At 36.5% G+C, this 19,699-nt stretch overlaps 1 protein-coding gene across 5 annotated transcripts in view; it reads left to right on the top strand.

Moving 5' to 3' along the window:
• grm8a (glutamate receptor, metabotropic 8a) overlaps positions 1 to 19,699 on the top strand; it is a 245,637-nt gene that overhangs the window by 200,158 nt on the left and 25,780 nt on the right. For all 5 annotated transcript variants that reach the window (XM_044108979.1, XM_044108980.1, XM_044108978.1 and 2 more), the window contains one exon: positions 16,136 to 16,275. In XM_044108979.1, the coding sequence (XP_043964914.1) occupies positions 16,136 to 16,275 (140 nt within the window). The remainder of the gene's footprint in view (positions 1 to 16,135; positions 16,276 to 19,699) is intronic.

Here is a 19,699-nt window from a genome sequence, read left to right as displayed (position 1 = left end):
AGGTTAGAATCAATTAAAAATACAAGCTTGATGGCACCTTCAGATTTTCCAGATACCTTTCAGATGTCAGCAATGATGTTAGAGATGAAATTGTTTTTTTTTTTCACGAGTCTGAGCATGAGGCTTTTTCAAAACAATTTGAAATCAATCCTTCAGAAGGAAAGATTATTTACAAGTGCAGAACCGTGCGATGTCAAATTAGACAGTAAGGAGCCTAGAATATGAATAAAATCACTTCTGGAAGTTCATTGTACAGCCAGACTTGAACACTTTTTGAGACTGTCAGCATGGATATTACAAATCTAAGAAATATTGAGTTGGATCTGCATGACTTGAGTATAAGTTTTAAAATTGGGATTCTCTGTGCATTTCCAGTAAGCAGTGTTTTACAGCTGATTGACATTAAAGTATCTTTTAATTTAGTTGTGACCCAAAGTTCAAAATCACTATGTTCCTTGGAGGAAAAAAGGTAAATACCTGAAAAACAATGTCTAATTTGTAGTGGTTAACGGTTAAGGTCAAGTCCCAATTGAATTGCTTAAAAGCAGCATCTCTGTGGTTTAACATCGAGGTGTTCAAGTAAGGTTGACATAATTATTAAGGAGTACATTTTGACAGTAGCTCTAGCACTTTTCATTTCATATGAAGTGACTTTACGGAACAAAAACAGAGTTGGTGAATTTGTCGGCTTATCTTTCAGTCATTTTCATGAAAAAGCGCTGTAATAGGAAGAATTAAATTGGAATTTTGGGAGGATAAAGATGGCCTTTTTTCGACATCATTTCCTCTTAAATGTCTTTAACAATGTAAAGTTTGGTGCTGACATGAAGGTCTGAGCTTTAAATTTGATATCCCGTTGTATTTACATTTGAGTCTCTAATTTCGACTTATGAAAGTAATCCTGGACTAAATAATTATGCACTGATTACATATTTATACAACACAGGTTTTGACCTAAGAAATCTTTATTTTTGTAAAATATACATAATATATTTTTTTCAAACATTTCTTATCTCATTGTCATTTATTAATTATTGTGTATTGTCTTATCTTGTGAGCTACATATATTCCTTCACCCTTTATGATTATAAAAAATTAGAAATAGAAGAGAAAATATAGAAAAACGAAAACTGGTCTTACTTCTTCTCTCTCACATCAAAACTTTCTTATGAATTATTAGTGTATGGATACGTACATTTTAGATACTTTTTACCCTGTAAGGTAAAAATAGTTCAGTAACATTTTCCAGACAGATTGTGGAATTATACAGACCCTAATTACACAAATGAATGCCAGCAGGTAAAATGTTGAGTGGAAGAACTAACTTGTCAACTGAGAATATGTAATAATTTCATTGTTCCAGCTTTAATAAAGATAAACTCAATAACACTGGGACACATTCACTGTGCTTTTTTTCGGCTCTGCACATGATTAGCCAGTGCAATTGTGTCATTTCCAACCTACAGGTTACATGTGAGAAGTTATTGTAAAAAAGGATTTAAAAATTGCAATATGGATGTAAATGGGATGTTTTAGTAATCAGGTAAATGGGTTCTAAAGTTTGGGCCAAAAATTCTTGAATGTTTCTGGTTTCATCGCCATACTTGCGCTTGTTTCCAAGTGATTTTTGTGATTCTATTTTACTTGGCTTTCAACACCAGTGAGATGTAGTTTAAAGTGTATGTCTTTGTTTTTAAACAATTTTTAATTCTGATTATTTTATTATGTTGTGTTTTTGGATTGTACAGCACTTTGTATCAACTGTGGTTGTTTTAAAGTGCTTTATAAATAAAGCTGGTATGGTATGGTATGGTATGATGCTTACTCATTGTAATATGACTAAATGTGTGTCACAGATGTTAGTTTGATGCAAAGCAATTGAGCAGAAAAATGGGAAATCTAACTCTGAATTACTAGCAAAAAAAAAACTAACATTTTTATGCGAGTTAAAAATGCGAGTTTCTTTTCATACACACAACGATGCACACTTTAAATGTTAATAGTTGTCTCCTTTTAAACTTCTAGTTTCCTCACTGTGGCAGATCTTTTGTCACCGCATAGTTCTCTGGGAATTTATAAAAGAGTGAATCATTCCTCATTAAGGAAAACAGACCTAGGGTGAGCAGGGAGACAATCATGGTCCATTATGCTGCTGTACATAGGAGAAAAATCAATTGCTGCTTCACTTGGATCAAGAAAAACAGCAACTAACATTTGAACCCAAAGCGAGGGTTGCTTTAACCTACACTATGAGGTCAAACAGGTTTGAAAATTTCAAAAAAATGTCTTGATTTTACTGGTTCAGTCCGCCTAGCATAAGCATTGCTGCTGAATTTAAACCAAAGAGGTGTTGTTTTTACTGTTCATTTTTTATTGACAGTGAAAAAACACAGTTTTCTCTTCCACAGTGAAAGGCTGGTCTGAAAGCATTTTACCTTGAATTAGTTGAAGGCTAGTTTGTGTATTTACTCCGGTCATTATTTGATCTGGCACACTAAAGTAGGGCACAAAAACAAGCAAAACAGACAAAATATATAAAGATCCAAATTATTTTTTCACAACATTTTAACGTTGCCTGCTCACTGTGATGAAGTGACAACTTTCTATATCAGCGAGAGTCTGAAAGTAGATCTGCTGCTTCTTCACATTGTTGGGTGCCAAAAAAAAAAAAAAACCCTTTCGAAGCCAACTGGCTGCAAGTTGAATTGTGGCTTATGGCATAAACATGCATTTGTGGACTTGCTTTTGCAGCTAGGAGACAAAAAGTTGTCCTGCAGAATTGATGAAGAAATCTTTAATTGTGTGGAAATGAATCAAAGATGTTTCATCTCACCAAAGCAATTTTTTATACACATACTCGTCTTTTTTTCCAGCATATGGTTTTCAATTGATAATCAGTTTTTAATGAAACCCTGGCCCTACATTTAAAGTCAGGTGAGAGGGGAAAAAAAGAAAGAAAAGATTTTAATCAGTTGTCTTTGATGCAGATGGATGTCCGTGTGTTTTGTCATTCAGAGAAAGTGATTGTGTTCGCGGCCTGATAATAACTCCTGGGGAGACACAAGATGGACATTCCCAGTGGAAGCAGCTTGCACTAATTAGAGGGGCTTGACTTTGAGATGATGATCTCTACATGCGGCTGAGCAACCTTGGGGGATACACAAAAAATGAGGAGTGATTGTAATCATGAGAGGAAGGGACTAGCCGGCCGGGGGTGACGAAGTTCATCTGTTCATAATGACCTAAGGGAGAAAGTTGGAGAACAACAGATGGAACTGGGAGAGACTTTATGAACTTCACCAGTTCTCTTTGTTTTTTTTAACTTGGAGAACAAACATAAAGTAAATGTGATTGAAGGGGTTAGTGGAAGCAGAGAGTTTACCAAAACACACCGACTTTGAAGGAGGATGAAGGCAAGAGCACTATGAAAAGTGATGAGGGAGCGATACAGGTGATAAGAGTCTGACTGAGAAACTGGATTTGGGAAATTATGCAAATTTGTTGGAGGGGGGGAAAAAAGTTAAATCACAAAACCATGAAGGATGTGTTGGGAGGAAAGATAAGGGAACAATATAGTTAGTCTAGTCACAGCAAGCTGGAACTCTGGGAATAAATTGAGAGTTGAGTGAAATTAGAAAAAAACAGGTGAAAAAAAAAGTAACTTGGAGCTTATAATAAATGTTACATGATCTAAAGTAATGCTGGAGCTGAGCAACTTAAAGCAATGATGGATACAGAGGGAATAATCTAATGGGGCACAAACCAAACTTGACCAACAAACTGCTAATTTACAATGGAAGAGGTGATTGTAAAATGAAATGGCATTTAGATTTGATGTGGTGTGGCAAAGGTGTGACGAAAAAGAACAAAAACATCTTTATGGCATAAAATTTAAACTGGGGTGGATTCTAAACTCTAACTCACTAAAACAATGAAAATGATCAGATTGGAATTATTTTTGATTACATTTTTATTTCCTTTTTTTATTTCTTTTTGCTAATATTTGTTAAAGATGGAACAATTTGTTTTTCAGTTGTTCTCCAGTATTTAAAAGTTTTGACCTCAGAATACCAAAATTAGCCAAATTAGATTTTTTTTTTCTTCTTCTTCTTTTTTTTATTACATTCTGCATTTCAGTAGGTTATTGGGCTCCCAGCATTAAATTACATCTAGCTACGGTATCTGGCTAATTTCTGGGAGTGGATTACTGTAGGTGATTTAATTTTAGAGATGAAAATAATTGAAATTTGTAGATGGAAAAGAAATGGGAACTGACAGATGCTGTATGAATGCAAGTTTTCAAAATCTTTTGAATGAGACAGACAGCTAACCCTACAGACTTGGAACAAGCTAGAATGGGAACATAACTGAGGTTGGAAAGTGAGACACCATCCCAAGACAAAACTAGATTTTGACCTCTCTGCTTTCTTAGATTTTGCTAATACCCTATCTGTTAATTATCAAAAATATGGTGTTGGTGGTAATTAGATGTAACCGGGTGCAAAGTGGTCATCAACTAAGAAGATACTTTTTCTGGCAGCTCTCCTAACCAGCTGCCAAAACTCTACTGACTTGTTTTATTTATCCATTATTAAAAATCCATGTTTTATTTTACTACAGTGGGTCTATTTAATCTTAAGGATGGACAAATGTATGGATTCGAGGACTGACTTTTACTTCGAAAAGGACTTTAATTTATTCTCAGTCAGTCCTTGATGGATTTACTGGTGTGTTTTGGATAATTGTTGTGTTACAGGGCCCACTTTTTTTGTTTTTAACTGATGGCCTCACATTTTTCTCAAGCACCCTCTAATCCAAACTGTACCACTCGTATTTTATAAACCACTTTAAAATAAACCAAGGTTCGCAAAGTGCTGTACAAGTAAAACCACACAAAGAAACAAAAATAGTCAACTTTTCAAAATGCACCAAATGCTTCAGCAACTACCGGTAAGTATGTTTGAGGGGAGTCTTGCACTGAGGAATGGAAGAGGTCTGTCTGACATGCAAGGGCAAAAAATTCTGCAACGTTTGAGCAGCTACGCTAAAAGCACAGTCACCTCTAAATTTATGCTTGGTTGTAGGAACCTGAAGGAGCTGCCGCTTCGGCAGACCTGATGGAGCAGGCGGGGAATATATAGCTCTAGCTTCTCAGAGAGGTTGGGGGCGTGTGTGAGGGCGGGGGTCCGACCGTCGAGAGAATTAAAAACAAAACGGCTTTTAAAAAGATCTTAAATTTGACAGATTGGAGTAAAGTTAAAATTGGATGGTGCTCAGACGTTTTTGTGCTCAGATGAGCTGCCACGTTTTGCACAAAACCCTGAAATAAAGTGTGTTACAGTAATCCAGCCTAGATGTAGCAAGGATATGAATAACGGTTCTAAAAAGCTGCCTTGATAGAATAGGCCGTATTTTGGCTAACTGCCTCAAATGATAAAAGTTAGATCTTACAAAAGCCCTAAACTGGCTTTCAAACCGAATATTTTGCATTAACGAGCAGATCAGTGTATGCTGACAGCGTTTGACTTACCGTGCCAAAGAACAAAGCTTTATAAAGGAGGTCTCAGAAGTGCCACTAGAAACCATCGCTCCTGATTTTTGCTCATTAAAATGCAAAAAATTCAAAGCCATCCAGGCATTCGTCATGAAGACATTAAGGCCGTAGAGAGCCATAATACAGATATGTGACTTTAGCATCACATACTTGTGATGAGTGTCACTGTACCTTGGTATCGATTTCTTTTCCTGGAATTTGGATTTGGATTTTGGCAAACATGTCTTCTGTTCCGATGTTTTAAGTAACTCAGGTTTAGGCTCATCCATCCAAAGAAGATTTCTCCAGACGTCCTGGTCTTTGCTTACTTTCTCTCTTTCGCCTTTTCCCTGGGGATCAAAGGTTTTCTCCTTGATCACTTCTGAAAGTTAACCTTACAGTCTCTTTCCGATTGCACGTGACCTTTGTGTCAACGGTACCAAATTGCTGAAATTGACGTGATTGGGGGTTTTGATGCTTTCTTTTCGAATCTTACTGTCAGCTTTCAGAGTGATTTTAGTTTGATGGCCAGACCTGAGCATGTACATTGGAAAGGCTGATTTCATATTCTTTTGGACCTCTTTGAATCTCTTACATGAATCGCAGGCTGCTGCAATCTCCCTTATTACAGATGATTCAATCTTACAATGGTTTTCCCTCTTTCTTCAATATTGAGGAGCAGATCAAGCGCCAAGCAACATCCTTCAAAACAGAGCAAGGATGTTTCATCATGAACAGCTGTGTTAAACCTGTGTGCACCTTATTCCTTACCATATTTTTTTTAATATTAAATAACATAGTTGAACATGTTTTCTCAAGTCTGTTTAGTTATAATTCTAGAATTTCTCAGTATAGTTAAAAGTGACTTTAAATGTCATTAGAGTCAACTATGTTACACGCTGTGAAAGTTCATGAGTTTTGATAGGGGGTCCTATTTTTTTCTGATGGCACACTTTGTAAAAATTTGTAAAAGTTTTAATGAATATTGCAAAATGACCATGATAGTCTTAATAACGAATATTTATGAATTAAAATTACATACCGAAATCTTTCCAAACTATTCCTATTAGACTGTCTTTAAAATAGTTTTAAAGAAACATTCAGTCTATAACTTGGATCATTTTGGTTATGAGCGTTCCAGAAATGATGCATGACTCCATATTTCCATTACTTTACATATCTACGCTTATTCACCTTTGCTTTAATTTCTTCTTCAAAATAAGATCATCACATTTCTGATTTTTTTGTTTTGTTTGTTTCATTTTCCATCTCTTTCATACTTCCTAAATTGTATTTTCATCTCCATTCGCATGGTTTGATCTCTTTTGATAAACTTTGACATTCACCCAGGGTTTATATCTAAAACAAAGTGATATATGACAATTAAATGAAAGGAGTAGGATACATGGTTTCCCAAATATTTAATAAATAAGAATCTGAAAATGTGGACTACATTTGTAATTCAGAGCCTTTCTTTTTAAATACCCCTAAATATCAAATTCTGTGAAAATTTGTAAGTTGAGTGCAACTGTGTGTTTATTCATGTGTTGGCCCAAGTCCTAATCAAACTGAGAATTTTTGGCAAAACCTGAACCGAAGTTAAGAAACACTCTGCATCCAATCTGACTAAACTTTAACCATTTTGCATTTGGGGGTTGCAGTGTGACAAAAATTGGGAAAACGTTCAAAGGGTAGGGGAGGATGCTGTGAGTCTCTCTCGTTTTTTTACTGCTAAGGCAAGGCACAAACTAAGTCACACCAGAGGCGGATTTAAAGAGGGTGGAAAGGGTTTCAACAGGCACACGGAAGAGAAAGTACTTTTAGTGATGTGAGCAGAGGGATAAGGCAAATCTAGAAGGTGAAAAGTTAGCAGAGAGAATGAGGAGGCTTTGAACAGGACGAGAAGGGCAGGAGAGACAGCTGGTTTTGGAAGACAAGAGGCGTGTGGATACTTTTACGCTGATTTTTAAAATGGAAGAATAAATGAAAAAGAAAATTTTCCGACAGAAAAACAAAGGGTTAGACAAAGGGGGAGTGAGGGAGAGCCAGGGGTAAAGCAGTGGTGACTGGATTGAAGCAGCTGCTCAGAATCAGTTTCCTCCTCGACTGCAGAAAGCTGTGAAAACGCCGGCGTCTCTGTGACTTGAATTCAGGCTTCATTATCACTTTTCATCTGTCATTTCATATTCTCTTTCTGTGTTCCTTTAACTGTCTTTGTTGCTCTCCCCTATTAGTGCCACGGATGCACAGCGCACAGATGGGAGCCTGTTGGCACAAAGTCTGAACACACGCGCAGACCCATGTTTTATTAATGCGCGCTGCAGAGGATCCTTCTCGTCATAAACATTTAGTCGCCGTGAAAACCTGCGGTTCACTCTTTGCGTTTCTGAGCTAAATGTGGCTGAAGGCTTTTTCTTAGGCCCCTCAGATAGCTCTTCTCCTAAGCTTTCTGCATCACCTAATCCATCTTTTTTTATTATTTTTACTTTGTCTAACTGTATCTTCTGCTCCTGTACCAAACAGATGTGTAAAGCTTTATGAACTCTTTGGACCTCCCTCAACTCCGATCTGCCTGTTAGCTTTTAAAAGCCATGCAAAGTGATCCGACACATTCTCCTGCTCTTCTTTTATGACCATCTTCCATGTCTGTGTCTTTCCTTTATTGTCCGTCTTCTGTTTCTCTCTGTCCTTCCTTCCTTTTATATTTTTTGCCTTAGTTTTATTTTATTTGCTCTTTACTTTTTGTTTTGTACTTTCCCCCTTCCCTCTCCTTCCTCTCTGCCATTGTGTCTTACCTCCTCTCGTTTCTTTCTATCCATCCTTCTGTCTTTCCATCCTTTTACCTCTATTATCTTTATGTTTTGCTTCTTTCCTTCCTGGAACTTGGTTTAGTCTACCATTATGGACTCCTGCTAAAGCCCCCTTTGGGCTTTGACCTTTGTAGACATAATGGCATCAAATGAATGAACAGAATGGCATCAAAAGAGGCTTTTACTTTTAAAAGAGACTGATAGTTTTTTCAGAAGTCACTAGTGTAGACTAATTCTGCTTTATACTGCGATAGACAGCAGAACTTTATTGGATGTAGTTTTATAAGCTTCAACCCTAGAATATCCTCAATTTACTATGAATGACAACAATTGCCTATTTTCAGCTCTTGTTCTTAGTGGGTTTTTTACATAATTAAGACAGTATTTAAACCACCAACTTCGTAAAACTACATTAACATACTTATACATTACTAGTACAAATATTTAAAGTATTAAACATTGTAAAACTCTCACAAGCAATCATTCAAAAAAATCTGGAAAAAAAAGAAAAAGAAATGTATTAAAGACCATATCTTCCAAATTGAATGTAATTTGCATTTAAAAACAAGAACCTGATAGGTGCTACTTTCACTTGGCAAAATAACATGGCAGGATTTACCAATAATGAGAATTCTTCACCCCATGTGGGGACTTTAGATTTAAGCTAACTGTGAGGGAAATGTAGTTGGAAAAACAATTTAAAATGGCAATGCATACAGATCATTAAGTGATACTCAACACATTAGAATGTGTTCTGGTGAGACTCATTTGTCAGAACTATAAATGGGGTGTTAAACATATTTTTCGTTAAGCCCACAAATACATAAAATATGTTTAACTGACAATATTGTAATCTAAGAAATGAACTGTGTTTTCATGAGCTATTACTGAACATGTCTGCGTGAATATATGTTTTACTCAGTAATATCAGTTCTGAAATATACGTTTCAACAATATTTTTGTTTTGTTGAATGTGACTGTGTTAACAAAACAGATTCTTTGTTTTATTGTTAGGTGTTACAGTCTTGCTTTACCTTATTTTTGTTTCTTTGACATAAACTTTTAAGAAGCTACCACTGCTTGTGTTGACTTTCTGCAGGAATCTTTTTAATTTTTTTCATTCAGTGCTGCACCAGAATAACTTTAGAGTTCTCTTTCTCCTTAATTTATTCTTAATATGATTGTCACACTAAAAGAAAACTTTCATTTGTGATTAGTAATTCTGTTTCACCGTAGAAGAAAAGGGTCGGGACCTACGAGCCTTCTGCAATACCTTGAGAGAGTTACAGGATGATATTCTATTGTGATTACCCAAAGGGGTAGGTTGATTCTGTGCAGCAGCTTCAGAGCGGCGCCTCTGGCAGGCAGGGATCGGTATCTTGCTTGAAACTACTGCGCCTCAGTCGAGCTTTTGTTGTAACCGTGCCTTGCTGCTTCTCAGAAGAAGACTTGAGGAATTAGCATAAACTAGGCCTGGGAAAATGCTGCCTTGCACTTTCCGGCAAACTTTTTTTTTTTTTTTTTTTGTCTTTCAACAGTGGGGGATTTAAGTTCCATGAGTTAAATGAATTCCTAGAAAATTGATCATCTCCCCTGACCTCACGCTACTTTAAAATTAAAACCTGACGCATTTACCTACTTTTGTCTTCATCTTTTGAAATGTTATGCTTTCGACACGGCACCCCTTCAGCTCGCTCTGGGTTGTGTAGAACGCTCATCTTTGAAAAATAAAGCGTTGCCACAACAAAGAATTTAGTTTACTCTAAGGAATATGAGTGGTGACATATTTATTAGCAAATATATGCTGCGGGTGTCTTTAAAAAGGCGCGGCAGCAGCAGGTGGAGAATCTACTGTGATGTTTAAGAGGATTGCGTTATCAAGCCTCGGTGCTTTGAAGTGGTGGCAAAATGTTGTCTGCATTGCAGCATATTCCTTAGCATAATATGTATCACTGAATGATGAGGTGGAGGTGTGTTGCCAGGGCGACAGGTGAATCATTATTTTTCCAAGGTTATGCCAACTTAAGCGGTATGCTTGGGAAGAAAAGAAATGTACTAGTTGATTCAGAAGTCGCAACACAGAGATGAGATGGTTCTTGTGGAACGATTTTCTTTTCTAATCATCCTTCCATCCTTTGGTCTTCGGAGAGGAAAAAAAAGTTAACTCTCATTTCGATACGTAGCCTTGGAAAAACATCCACATCCATTGTAATGTTTTAAATCTCGTCACTTTTACGACAGTATTCAAACCAGATTGAGTTTTAGATGTGCCACAGGTACACCAGTTCCACCTTGTGTAGATCATTTCTCCAGAGCCTTAATTATTCTATTCAGGTGTGGTGCAGCAGAGGCACATCTAAAAGTTGCAGGACTGTGGCCCTCGAGGACTGGAGTTTGAGACCCTTGCTTTACGACCATATTCTAAATTCTATTACGTGATAGACACCTAAACAAATTTCAGTGCAGTGAAATGTCTTTGGAGATGTATGTGTCATTTAATCTCCATATGCATCCAATTGTACTGTGTAGGCCTCAAATGTTTAAAAAGTACTGTGGAAAGCTGGGGAAAGGAGTAAAGCGGTATTACGTTATAAAACACTGTTCCAAGTTTTGAACATTTAATTTCTCAATCATTGAAAATGGAACGAGTTGTACAGCTTACATACCTAACCTAAATTAATACTGCAGACCACTTCGAAATAACACAGCGATGAGAGTATTGTGCCTCAGAAAGGCTTGTAGGTGGAATTATACCGAAGAATCCAGGAATAAAGACTTTGTGGAAGTTCAGTTTCCAGCTAGACGTTGGCCCTATACATAATAAACAAAGCTACAATGGAATGACTTAGATTAGAGCACATTTATGTGTTTGAATCCCCCAGTGGAATTGCACCACTCAGATTTTTATTTGCAAACAAATGGGGAAACCATTAATCATTTCTCCTCTGCGTCATGCAGTCTGTGTAGGTCTACCACTTAAAATCCCAATAGCAAACATTGGCGTCTGTGATTGGAAACTGTGGGAAAAAAAAAAAAACCTTGGATGTACGAACAACTTTTTCTGACAAGTTTCCAAAAATGTTTTTGACTTTTAGTGAAAATCACTCGTCACATGTTGCTTGTAAAAGAAAAGAAAAAAAGATTGCTTTTGGCTGCATTTACAACTAAATAAACTGGCTCTGTACTTTCATTTTGAAATATAAACCATTGAGATGTGATGTGTAGCAATGGAGAGAACCTAATTGATTCATTTCTACAGCTACGCCAATGAAAACTGTGCATATACACAATGACTGGGATCTGCGAGTAATCTCATCAGATTTCTTTTGATTCCTCATTCTATTTGCCTCTGAGGGAAACCTCAGTTCTATTAATCAGAACACTGGGAAGCGATTCTCCTTTCTACCAGTATATGTTTATAGACGTTTTGAAAGCCGGCTGACAGACGGGTCCTTCGGTCCCTGAGGGAAGAAACGGGAACTGTGCTCTCTTGTAATGAACAATAGAGGAAAAACACATAACCTGGAAGCAGGTGTTAATGTATGCTGCTTTTATATGTTGTTACAAGACGTTGATGATGTGGAAAAAAATGAGTAACCTTTTATGTCACGTCATTTTTGTCAGCATAATCTATGTTTCTGATTTTAAACTTATCTCATTGTGACGTAAGATGGCAATAAAGCTCTGATTTGCTGTTTTCCTACTGTGGATCAAATCGTCTTGTAAGATTTAATTATTTCTTTTTGACATGCAGGGATCATTGCTCTGTTAAAGTCCCATAGGTTTGGGGCTTAATTCAAGTGTACTTAATGGGGGGGGAGATTTTGTAAAGTAGCTTTTTAAAATCCTGGGTACATAACGTAAGGGTCTTGGATAAATATTGACAATTTTCAGCAGCTTTAGCCATCAGAAATTACTTTAACTTTTCAGGATGATTTTTTTTTTTTTTTTAGCTCTAAATTCTTCCTAAATTTTGTTTTCGAGTTTGCAGTTTTACCAGAAGGTAATGTATTTTCAAAGATTAACAAGTTTCAAAGGCACTACCTAACATTGTTTGTTGGTGTTAAGATGCATTAAAGACACCTCGTGTCTTTTCTGATAATAAAGAACAATGATTCTGTTTGTAAAGTGGAACTTTTTGAAATAACTAATTAACTGTAGGTCTTCCTTATTCTGCGTCTTGTCAGCTGAGGTTCTTGACATTTCTGCATTTTGTCAGAAGATGATATGATTTCTTTTGTTTATTTTTTGGGTTTTTATATGAAAAAAAATTATTTAATGTCATACTAAACAGTTGAACTTGACACAAAAAATCTTCAGGCCACCAACCATACAGATTTCTTTGCCATACATAGAAACCTGAAATGCAGTAGTGGAACGGAGTGGCAATGTAATCACAATGCACTGTAAACTATGTAATGTGTTTTGAGGCAGTTGACCAAAATCCCGGACGATTTTTAAATTCCCCCCGGACATTTTTTTTAGGTCTGAAAAGTAGGACATGTCCGGGAAAAAGAGGACGTCTGGTCACCCTATTTTTACTGAGTTTAAGAAGAGTGTTGTCTTTGTCCTAAAAATTAACACCTCTACAGAATACAATTTTTTTCCCCGAGATGGTTTTTTATAAAAGGAAACATTTCTCTGCTGGTGGTAAATCCTAAATCTGTCTTAATCTCTTCTGCTCTACATTTGTTTTTACGGTAAAAGAGAAATCTCGCGACAGTTTGATACATAATGCTAATTCTCGCAGTATTTGTCGCACTGCTACAGCCAATCGCTGTGAGGCATATTAGTATAACCGGAAGTATGTGGAATACAGAGATACACGCTGAAGTTTGTTTGCCGTTTTTCGCCTTAATTTTACGTGACACTCACAGATATGTTGCCGCTTATCATGACCCAAACCTGGGGAGAAAATGGCGTTTGTGTGAGGTGTAAATTTCGGAATTGGTGAGTGTTTGTTTTCGTTAGCGTTAGCTTAGTTGCTAGCTCATTGATTCCAGTTTATGTTTGTCTGAAAATGTCTGCCTCTCCTGCCAGGCTGGTTGAAGCACTTTAAAAATTTCTGCTTGGAAAAGCTCCTGAACCGTAGGGGGTGGATTTAGGGAGCTAGTGATGCACGCTTTATTTTTTGAATGGCCTTTCAGCCAAATTTCACTATTTAATGTAAATGTTGGCTGTATATGATTATTTTAACAATAGATATACAGCACTAGCAAATTGTAAAACTTTCAGTCTCCGTCTGCGCCTACCATGAGTTGTAATCTGGTCTTCTGATAAACTAAATTCGAGTGTACTGCTAAACATACATACTGTTCTGAAATATGGCTGCAGTCCGACCTTCTCTGAGCGCACTATAGACAGACACCTCTATTGTCTTTATTTATAACCTTCTTGTAGGATTTCAGAGAAGAGTTCAAACATGAAAATGATCAGTGAGTGACAGTTACATGGATAAAATTGGCTTGCAAATAACAGAAGAAAATGGACTGACAGATTCAAGATGAAAGTGAACAGAAGCTCAAATAACCACTCATTACCATCCTGGTATGCAGAACACAACATCGGACCACATGGCATGTAGAACTTTGAAGTCGTTGGACTACAGAAAACCACACCAGAGATTATTCCAATAGACTATTTCTATTAGGAACCTGCACTGTGGCACAAAGCTTAAATTATCTCTGTCTGATTTCTTAACATGACGATATGAACACTGTACTCCAGTCTTTGAGGTAACCACTTTTTGATACACTCCAATGCCTCTTGGGGATGTGGTAATACGGTGCAGCTGAGAAATATGTAGCAACTACATGATTTTTATCAACCGAAATGTCTCAAGATCTTTTTCTTTTCTGACACCTTACAGAAAAATATCTCTCAAAAGTTTCTGAAGGCAAAACTGGGTACATCCTGGTAACATCAGGGTATATCTAATAAAGTGAAACCCCCTTCCAGCACTTATATCTACACACAGTTTGAAAAATTTATAATATAGTTGATGGCTTTCTTCGTGGCCTAAGTTTTCAGAAGCACCATACTTTTTCCTACACGTTGTTGCAATTCATCTTTAGTGTCACGTATTGTTCATGCTAGGGAAGAGCCCGAGGAATAACAACATTGATCCTTAATCAGAAGTTAAGAAATATGTTTAAGGCAGGAAATTAAAGGAGGAGGGATAAGCGACACTGCAGTTAGGCACTACTTCTTCCAGCGACGGCACTTATTTAAAATGTATGGCATCCTCCAAAGCTCGAGACGTCTGCTTTTGTCCCACTATCGATTCGGTCTCTCTCCATTCATCTTCCTTACTCCCTCTCAATAAGTTTCATTATCATTCCAGCTCATTCTCTCATTCAACCAATATTAGCATATCGCTCATAATTTCTTCTGAAATTGAAAAACCATCCCTATGTTTGTTCCTCAATGGTTTGCCTGTTGTGTTTTGTTTTTTTTCCCCACAACATTTTTCTTCTCATATGTTTAGAACATGTTCCTTTTATGTTTGTATTTATTTACCTTCCTCTGGTGCTATTTCAGTCTTAGTTTTGTCACTTTCTAGTCTCGCACTTTTTTGCAATTAAACCAAACCCACCTTATAAATAAAAGTAAAATTTCCATAATGGTATACTTTCTTCTCACATACACCGGGTCTTATTTCTTTTATTCTATTCCACATGCAGCAATATAATTTGATTGTACACTGCATAAAAAGAAAGAAAAGCGCCGAGCAAGGCAGAAAGCGGATGATAAAAGGTTTGTGTTAAGCCTTATTGGAGGTGAGAAAACCAAATCTGAAAGGAAATCTAAACTTACCCATGCGTGCACACATCCAATCTACAAAACACCGAGGCACATACAGGTACAACACGTCTTCGAGTGAGAACTAGAGGTTATTATGCCTTTGCTGTCATAGCTCATAAATATGCCGCCTGAGGAAATATGACTTTAATAAATCTATATGGACAGCTTGTGTGTTAGCTGTGCAGTTTTTCTTCTGTGAAGGTGCTGTAAGTGATTTTGTTCAATAAGATGTTATATTCAATAAATAAACGAGCTATTTAAGAAAAAAACATGTTTAGGTGATTCTCAACCCTTACATGCAACATTGGTCATTTTCAGGCAAATATGTGTAGATCTTAATAGCATAACCCACTTCATTGGACTGTAGTGCGTAACTCCATGCAATTCCGCTGGCAGGTAGACTGGTTTAAGTCCATGACATTCTGACAGTCAACAGTTGTGCACATGATGGACATCTCGCTGCTTCTACTATATTATTAGGCCCTGTTGGTAAAACCTTTCAGTTAAGTACTGGTGTCATTTTTACTTGGGTTTCACATTCAGTATTGGATACATGAAAGAGGGCATGCATCATTGGCTTTCTTTAAACTGAAAACTTGGCCAATAATGGTGCCTACAGTTTTGTAACCAAATCGATATGTCTTGCTAATTGGTTGACCTGTGTGAGTTGTAGTCAGTGGTGGTGTTCAAACTTAATTTTTAAAAAAGATAAGAGGATTCATTAAAGCTTCATAACTTATGCATGCTTCCTGCTAATCTATTTATCTTCTTGTCATCAAAAATATTCTGTACTACAAAACACTGACACGTTAAGAATTAATTACTCTGATGGTTTAGTTTCAGAAAATGCAACTATATGACGAATTATACTTCTTGATTTTGTTTAAAATTTTTTAGATTTTTTTTCTCTTGGAAAAATAGTTATCTAAATAAGAAATATGAACCACTTGTTTAAAATTTTAAGCGATTGTTTTTCCTCCTGTTCCAGGAAGTGCCGGTACACCAGTAATGTTCAATGAGAATGGAGATGCTCCGGGAAGGTACGACATCTTCCAGTACCAGTCTATCAACAATTCCAAGCCAGAGTACAGACTTATCGGCTCATGGACCAACAAATTACATTTGAAGGTAAGATTTTTATTTGTATTTCTTATTAATTTTTTTATTTATTTATTTTTTTGTACAAACATTGGCAAGCATTCTTGAATTTTTAACCAGGGGCACAGGATAGAATATTCCCATCAGAACCAAATGAAGAAAATAAATAAGGTGAAAGTCTAGAAAATCCTGTAAAAAAAAGGAAACAATTAAAGCCAAACTTTATTTACACCACTTAAGGTTATTTTTATTTTTTGTACTTTAAAAGCATATACCATACTGAAATCATGTCTTTCAAATCTTTCTGCAAGGAGTCAAAGTGATTACCATACACTTCTGACTTAACATTTTTATTTTTTTATTATTATTATTTTTTTTATTACAAATAGACACAGTAAGCCATATATTGTTTCTAGCTTTGATCTTTTTTGTCTTGGCTTGCAAAATGTATTGTTAATCAAACTTGCTTTTTTAAATTTTCTGCTCAGCTTTGATATGACGCTCCAAAACTTTGTCAACTATATAAATAAAGCTGTAATGTCACCTTAATTATACCTGGTTTTGTCATTTGTTTCTAAAGATGTATATGGCCACACATGTAGATAAACTCAAGTGCTCCTTCTAACAATGTTTTCATGAGGAGTCATTTGCTCAAGCTCCAGGCTAATGTTAGCATGTTTCTCCTATTTTTACATGCCTTGTTGATAATTTAGTTTGGAAAATATTTGGGATTCTAATTTGTCTTATTCAGATTGCAGTATCTGGCACAGAGTATAGAAGAAGTTTGGGAACCACAGCAGCCAGTACATTCTCTTTTTTTACATTCTCTTCTTATTTTGAATGTCATTGTGAAAGGTTTGGATGAACCAAACTTAGATTTTGGAATAGATTGAACAAAGGTTTTCTTTTTTATTTTCTTGTATGTCTGAATTTATTTATTTGGTTATTTATGGGAACATTTCTCAAAAGTCCCCACTCCTACAGTAAGAGTTGACATTGAAGCTATTAAACCTTGAAGAATATGTATGCACCCATCATTCGATCCATTGCAACGTATGGATGTGGCTGAAGCTCTGCCTAGAGCTCATTTCTTTACATCCTGCATACCAATGCATAACCACAGCGTGACAAATATGTTTTTAAAGAAATCAGTGAAATTAATATTGCTAAAACTTTAAAGTTTGCTGCACTGAATCTTCACACTGCATGAATTCACACCCAGACTGCATCACATTTGGCATCTGTGGGTGAAAAAACATGTAGTGCTAAATCTTCTTCATAAAAATCCTACAAACTGAGCTTGGCACATTTTCCATGTAGATGTTTCTCTGGCTTGTCTTGGTGGAAACATTTAAAGTCAGCCCGGCTGCACAAGAGAGTCCTGGTGTGCATCCATTTTGAAAATTTTCTAGATTTGAGTTCCAGACTCTGACTGAGTCACTCCAGCATTTTCACACAGTATTCCTACAGCGCCTCCAATAGCTATGCCAGGGGGTCCATCTGTTTTGGTTTGTCATGTGGACAAAATTGTTATTTTTATGAAAAAAATAATGCTTGTTTTGAGATGAGCGTAAAAGCTTCAATGTAGAAGACTTTTTACCCAAACTGGACATTTTTTGCCAGTACTTTACATTGCAATGATGTGACAGTGATGCATGTATATCTGAATAAGCGCACATGTAAACAGTTTGAGCATGCTAGAGTGTAGCATTGCTAATCCACCCAGGAGTTCATTAGGAAAGCCAGATGACAGATGAGAAGACTAATAGACACAAAATGCTTCCTGGCTGATAGATGGCCGGGCAAACAAAGTAAATGAGACTGCTACGACACTGTGTCTCTGCACATCTAACACAGGGGTTAGATGTGTACTGTTCTAGCATACATTTAATTAAATTTATCATGCTTAGTAGTTTAAATTTTAAGATGGAATAATCTGTCCTCTGAAATTGAATTCCAAGTTTCAATTACCCTCACCACGCAATCTAGTTTCCATAAGTCTTCAGCTTTAGGTTCATAAGTATGGTCACCAAAAGTTAAAGCCCTGATAATCCAACTTTACCTGATCAGGTCTCAAACAATAATGTTTATGAAAACTTAATAAAAAAAATTTAAACATAATTGAACATAAATGTTTCATCTTTTGATTACGGCATCATGTTTACCATGAACCAGTGACCAAATTCTAGATTAGGACTTCGTAGTCAGTTAAAATTTCTAGCATTCCAGTCTTGAAAATGAATCATAGAAATAACACGACAGGCGGTCAAGATGAGTTTCCCTTGTGGGATGACTAAGATCACCCTTACAAATATCCAACGAAATTTGACTCCTCAAGGTCCTTGGACTAATTTGCCATGAGAGACTTTACATAAGTCTAAGAAGCTTTATGCAAATTAGCACCTAGGATCTTTGGGGTGATACAATCTCTTCACCACATTTGTGGGTGGTGATTCTACAAAGAGGTGTAAAAAGAAAAAAGGGTTAATTAAAACTACCGTACTACTGCTTCATATTGAAATAAGCTGATTATGTGGTTCGTACATCTAATACATCTAGCATAACTGGAGGACAATTAACGTTGTAGATGGATGTGTGGTTATCGCAGAACACATGACAAAGTTTGAGCCTTTTAAAAAGCTCTTGGTATTAGTTGTACTAGAAGGTACATAATTGGTTTCTGTCAGAAAATGCAGTTGTTTCATTGTATATAAATACAGGCCTCTGAATAATGAGCAGGAAAAATAAATCACATTTTGGTGAACACCTTTTTCACCTTGAATTGCTGTAAGCTCTGTGTCTACTTATACATTGGCGTCACCAACAAATCAAGGGTACTTTTTAATCCCCAGCAGAACAAAAGACCAAACCACCTAGTTATTTGTCGAATGTTTAATTTTGTGCTAATCAACGGCCGTCTTATTCAGCACTCATGGCAATCAATGTGCCTTTGGGAGTCAGTGTACTAATAGACTTTTTCCTCCAAATCTTGCATGCATAACAAGAAATTAGAGAACAAACACATGGAACCACAGACAGACGGAAAGCTCAGGGATTCATTGTAATGCCAGTGTGACACAAGCACAAACAACTACATTGCACACATGGATGAGCATACGCGTACACACACACACACACACACACACACAATCACAAGGGGAGATCCAGATGGCTTATTTGTGCCAGTTCTGATTATGGTCTGATTGTTGGCTTCCAGAGAAGCTGGTGTTGGTTTATGCCTGGAAGCTCTCTCGAAAGCGATCAGAGGGTCTGCTCATACTAATTCCTCTCTCAGATTGCCTCCAGATACAGTTGCCACGGGTACGCACAAGGTTAAAGCACTGTTAACCCAATGTAAAGTGAGCAATGTCAAATTCTGATCTTTATTTCTCCTGAGAAGATTGGAAAGTGCTTAAATTGTTTATTTGTTTGCAGAACTAATTTATGCTGCATA

Source organism: Gambusia affinis, linkage group LG23 (genome assembly GCF_019740435.1).
Source record: "Gambusia affinis linkage group LG23, SWU_Gaff_1.0, whole genome shotgun sequence".
In the NCBI taxonomy this organism is placed as follows: Eukaryota; Metazoa; Chordata; class Actinopteri; order Cyprinodontiformes; family Poeciliidae; genus Gambusia; species Gambusia affinis.
This window is presented reverse-complemented; position numbering and strand designations above follow the sequence as displayed.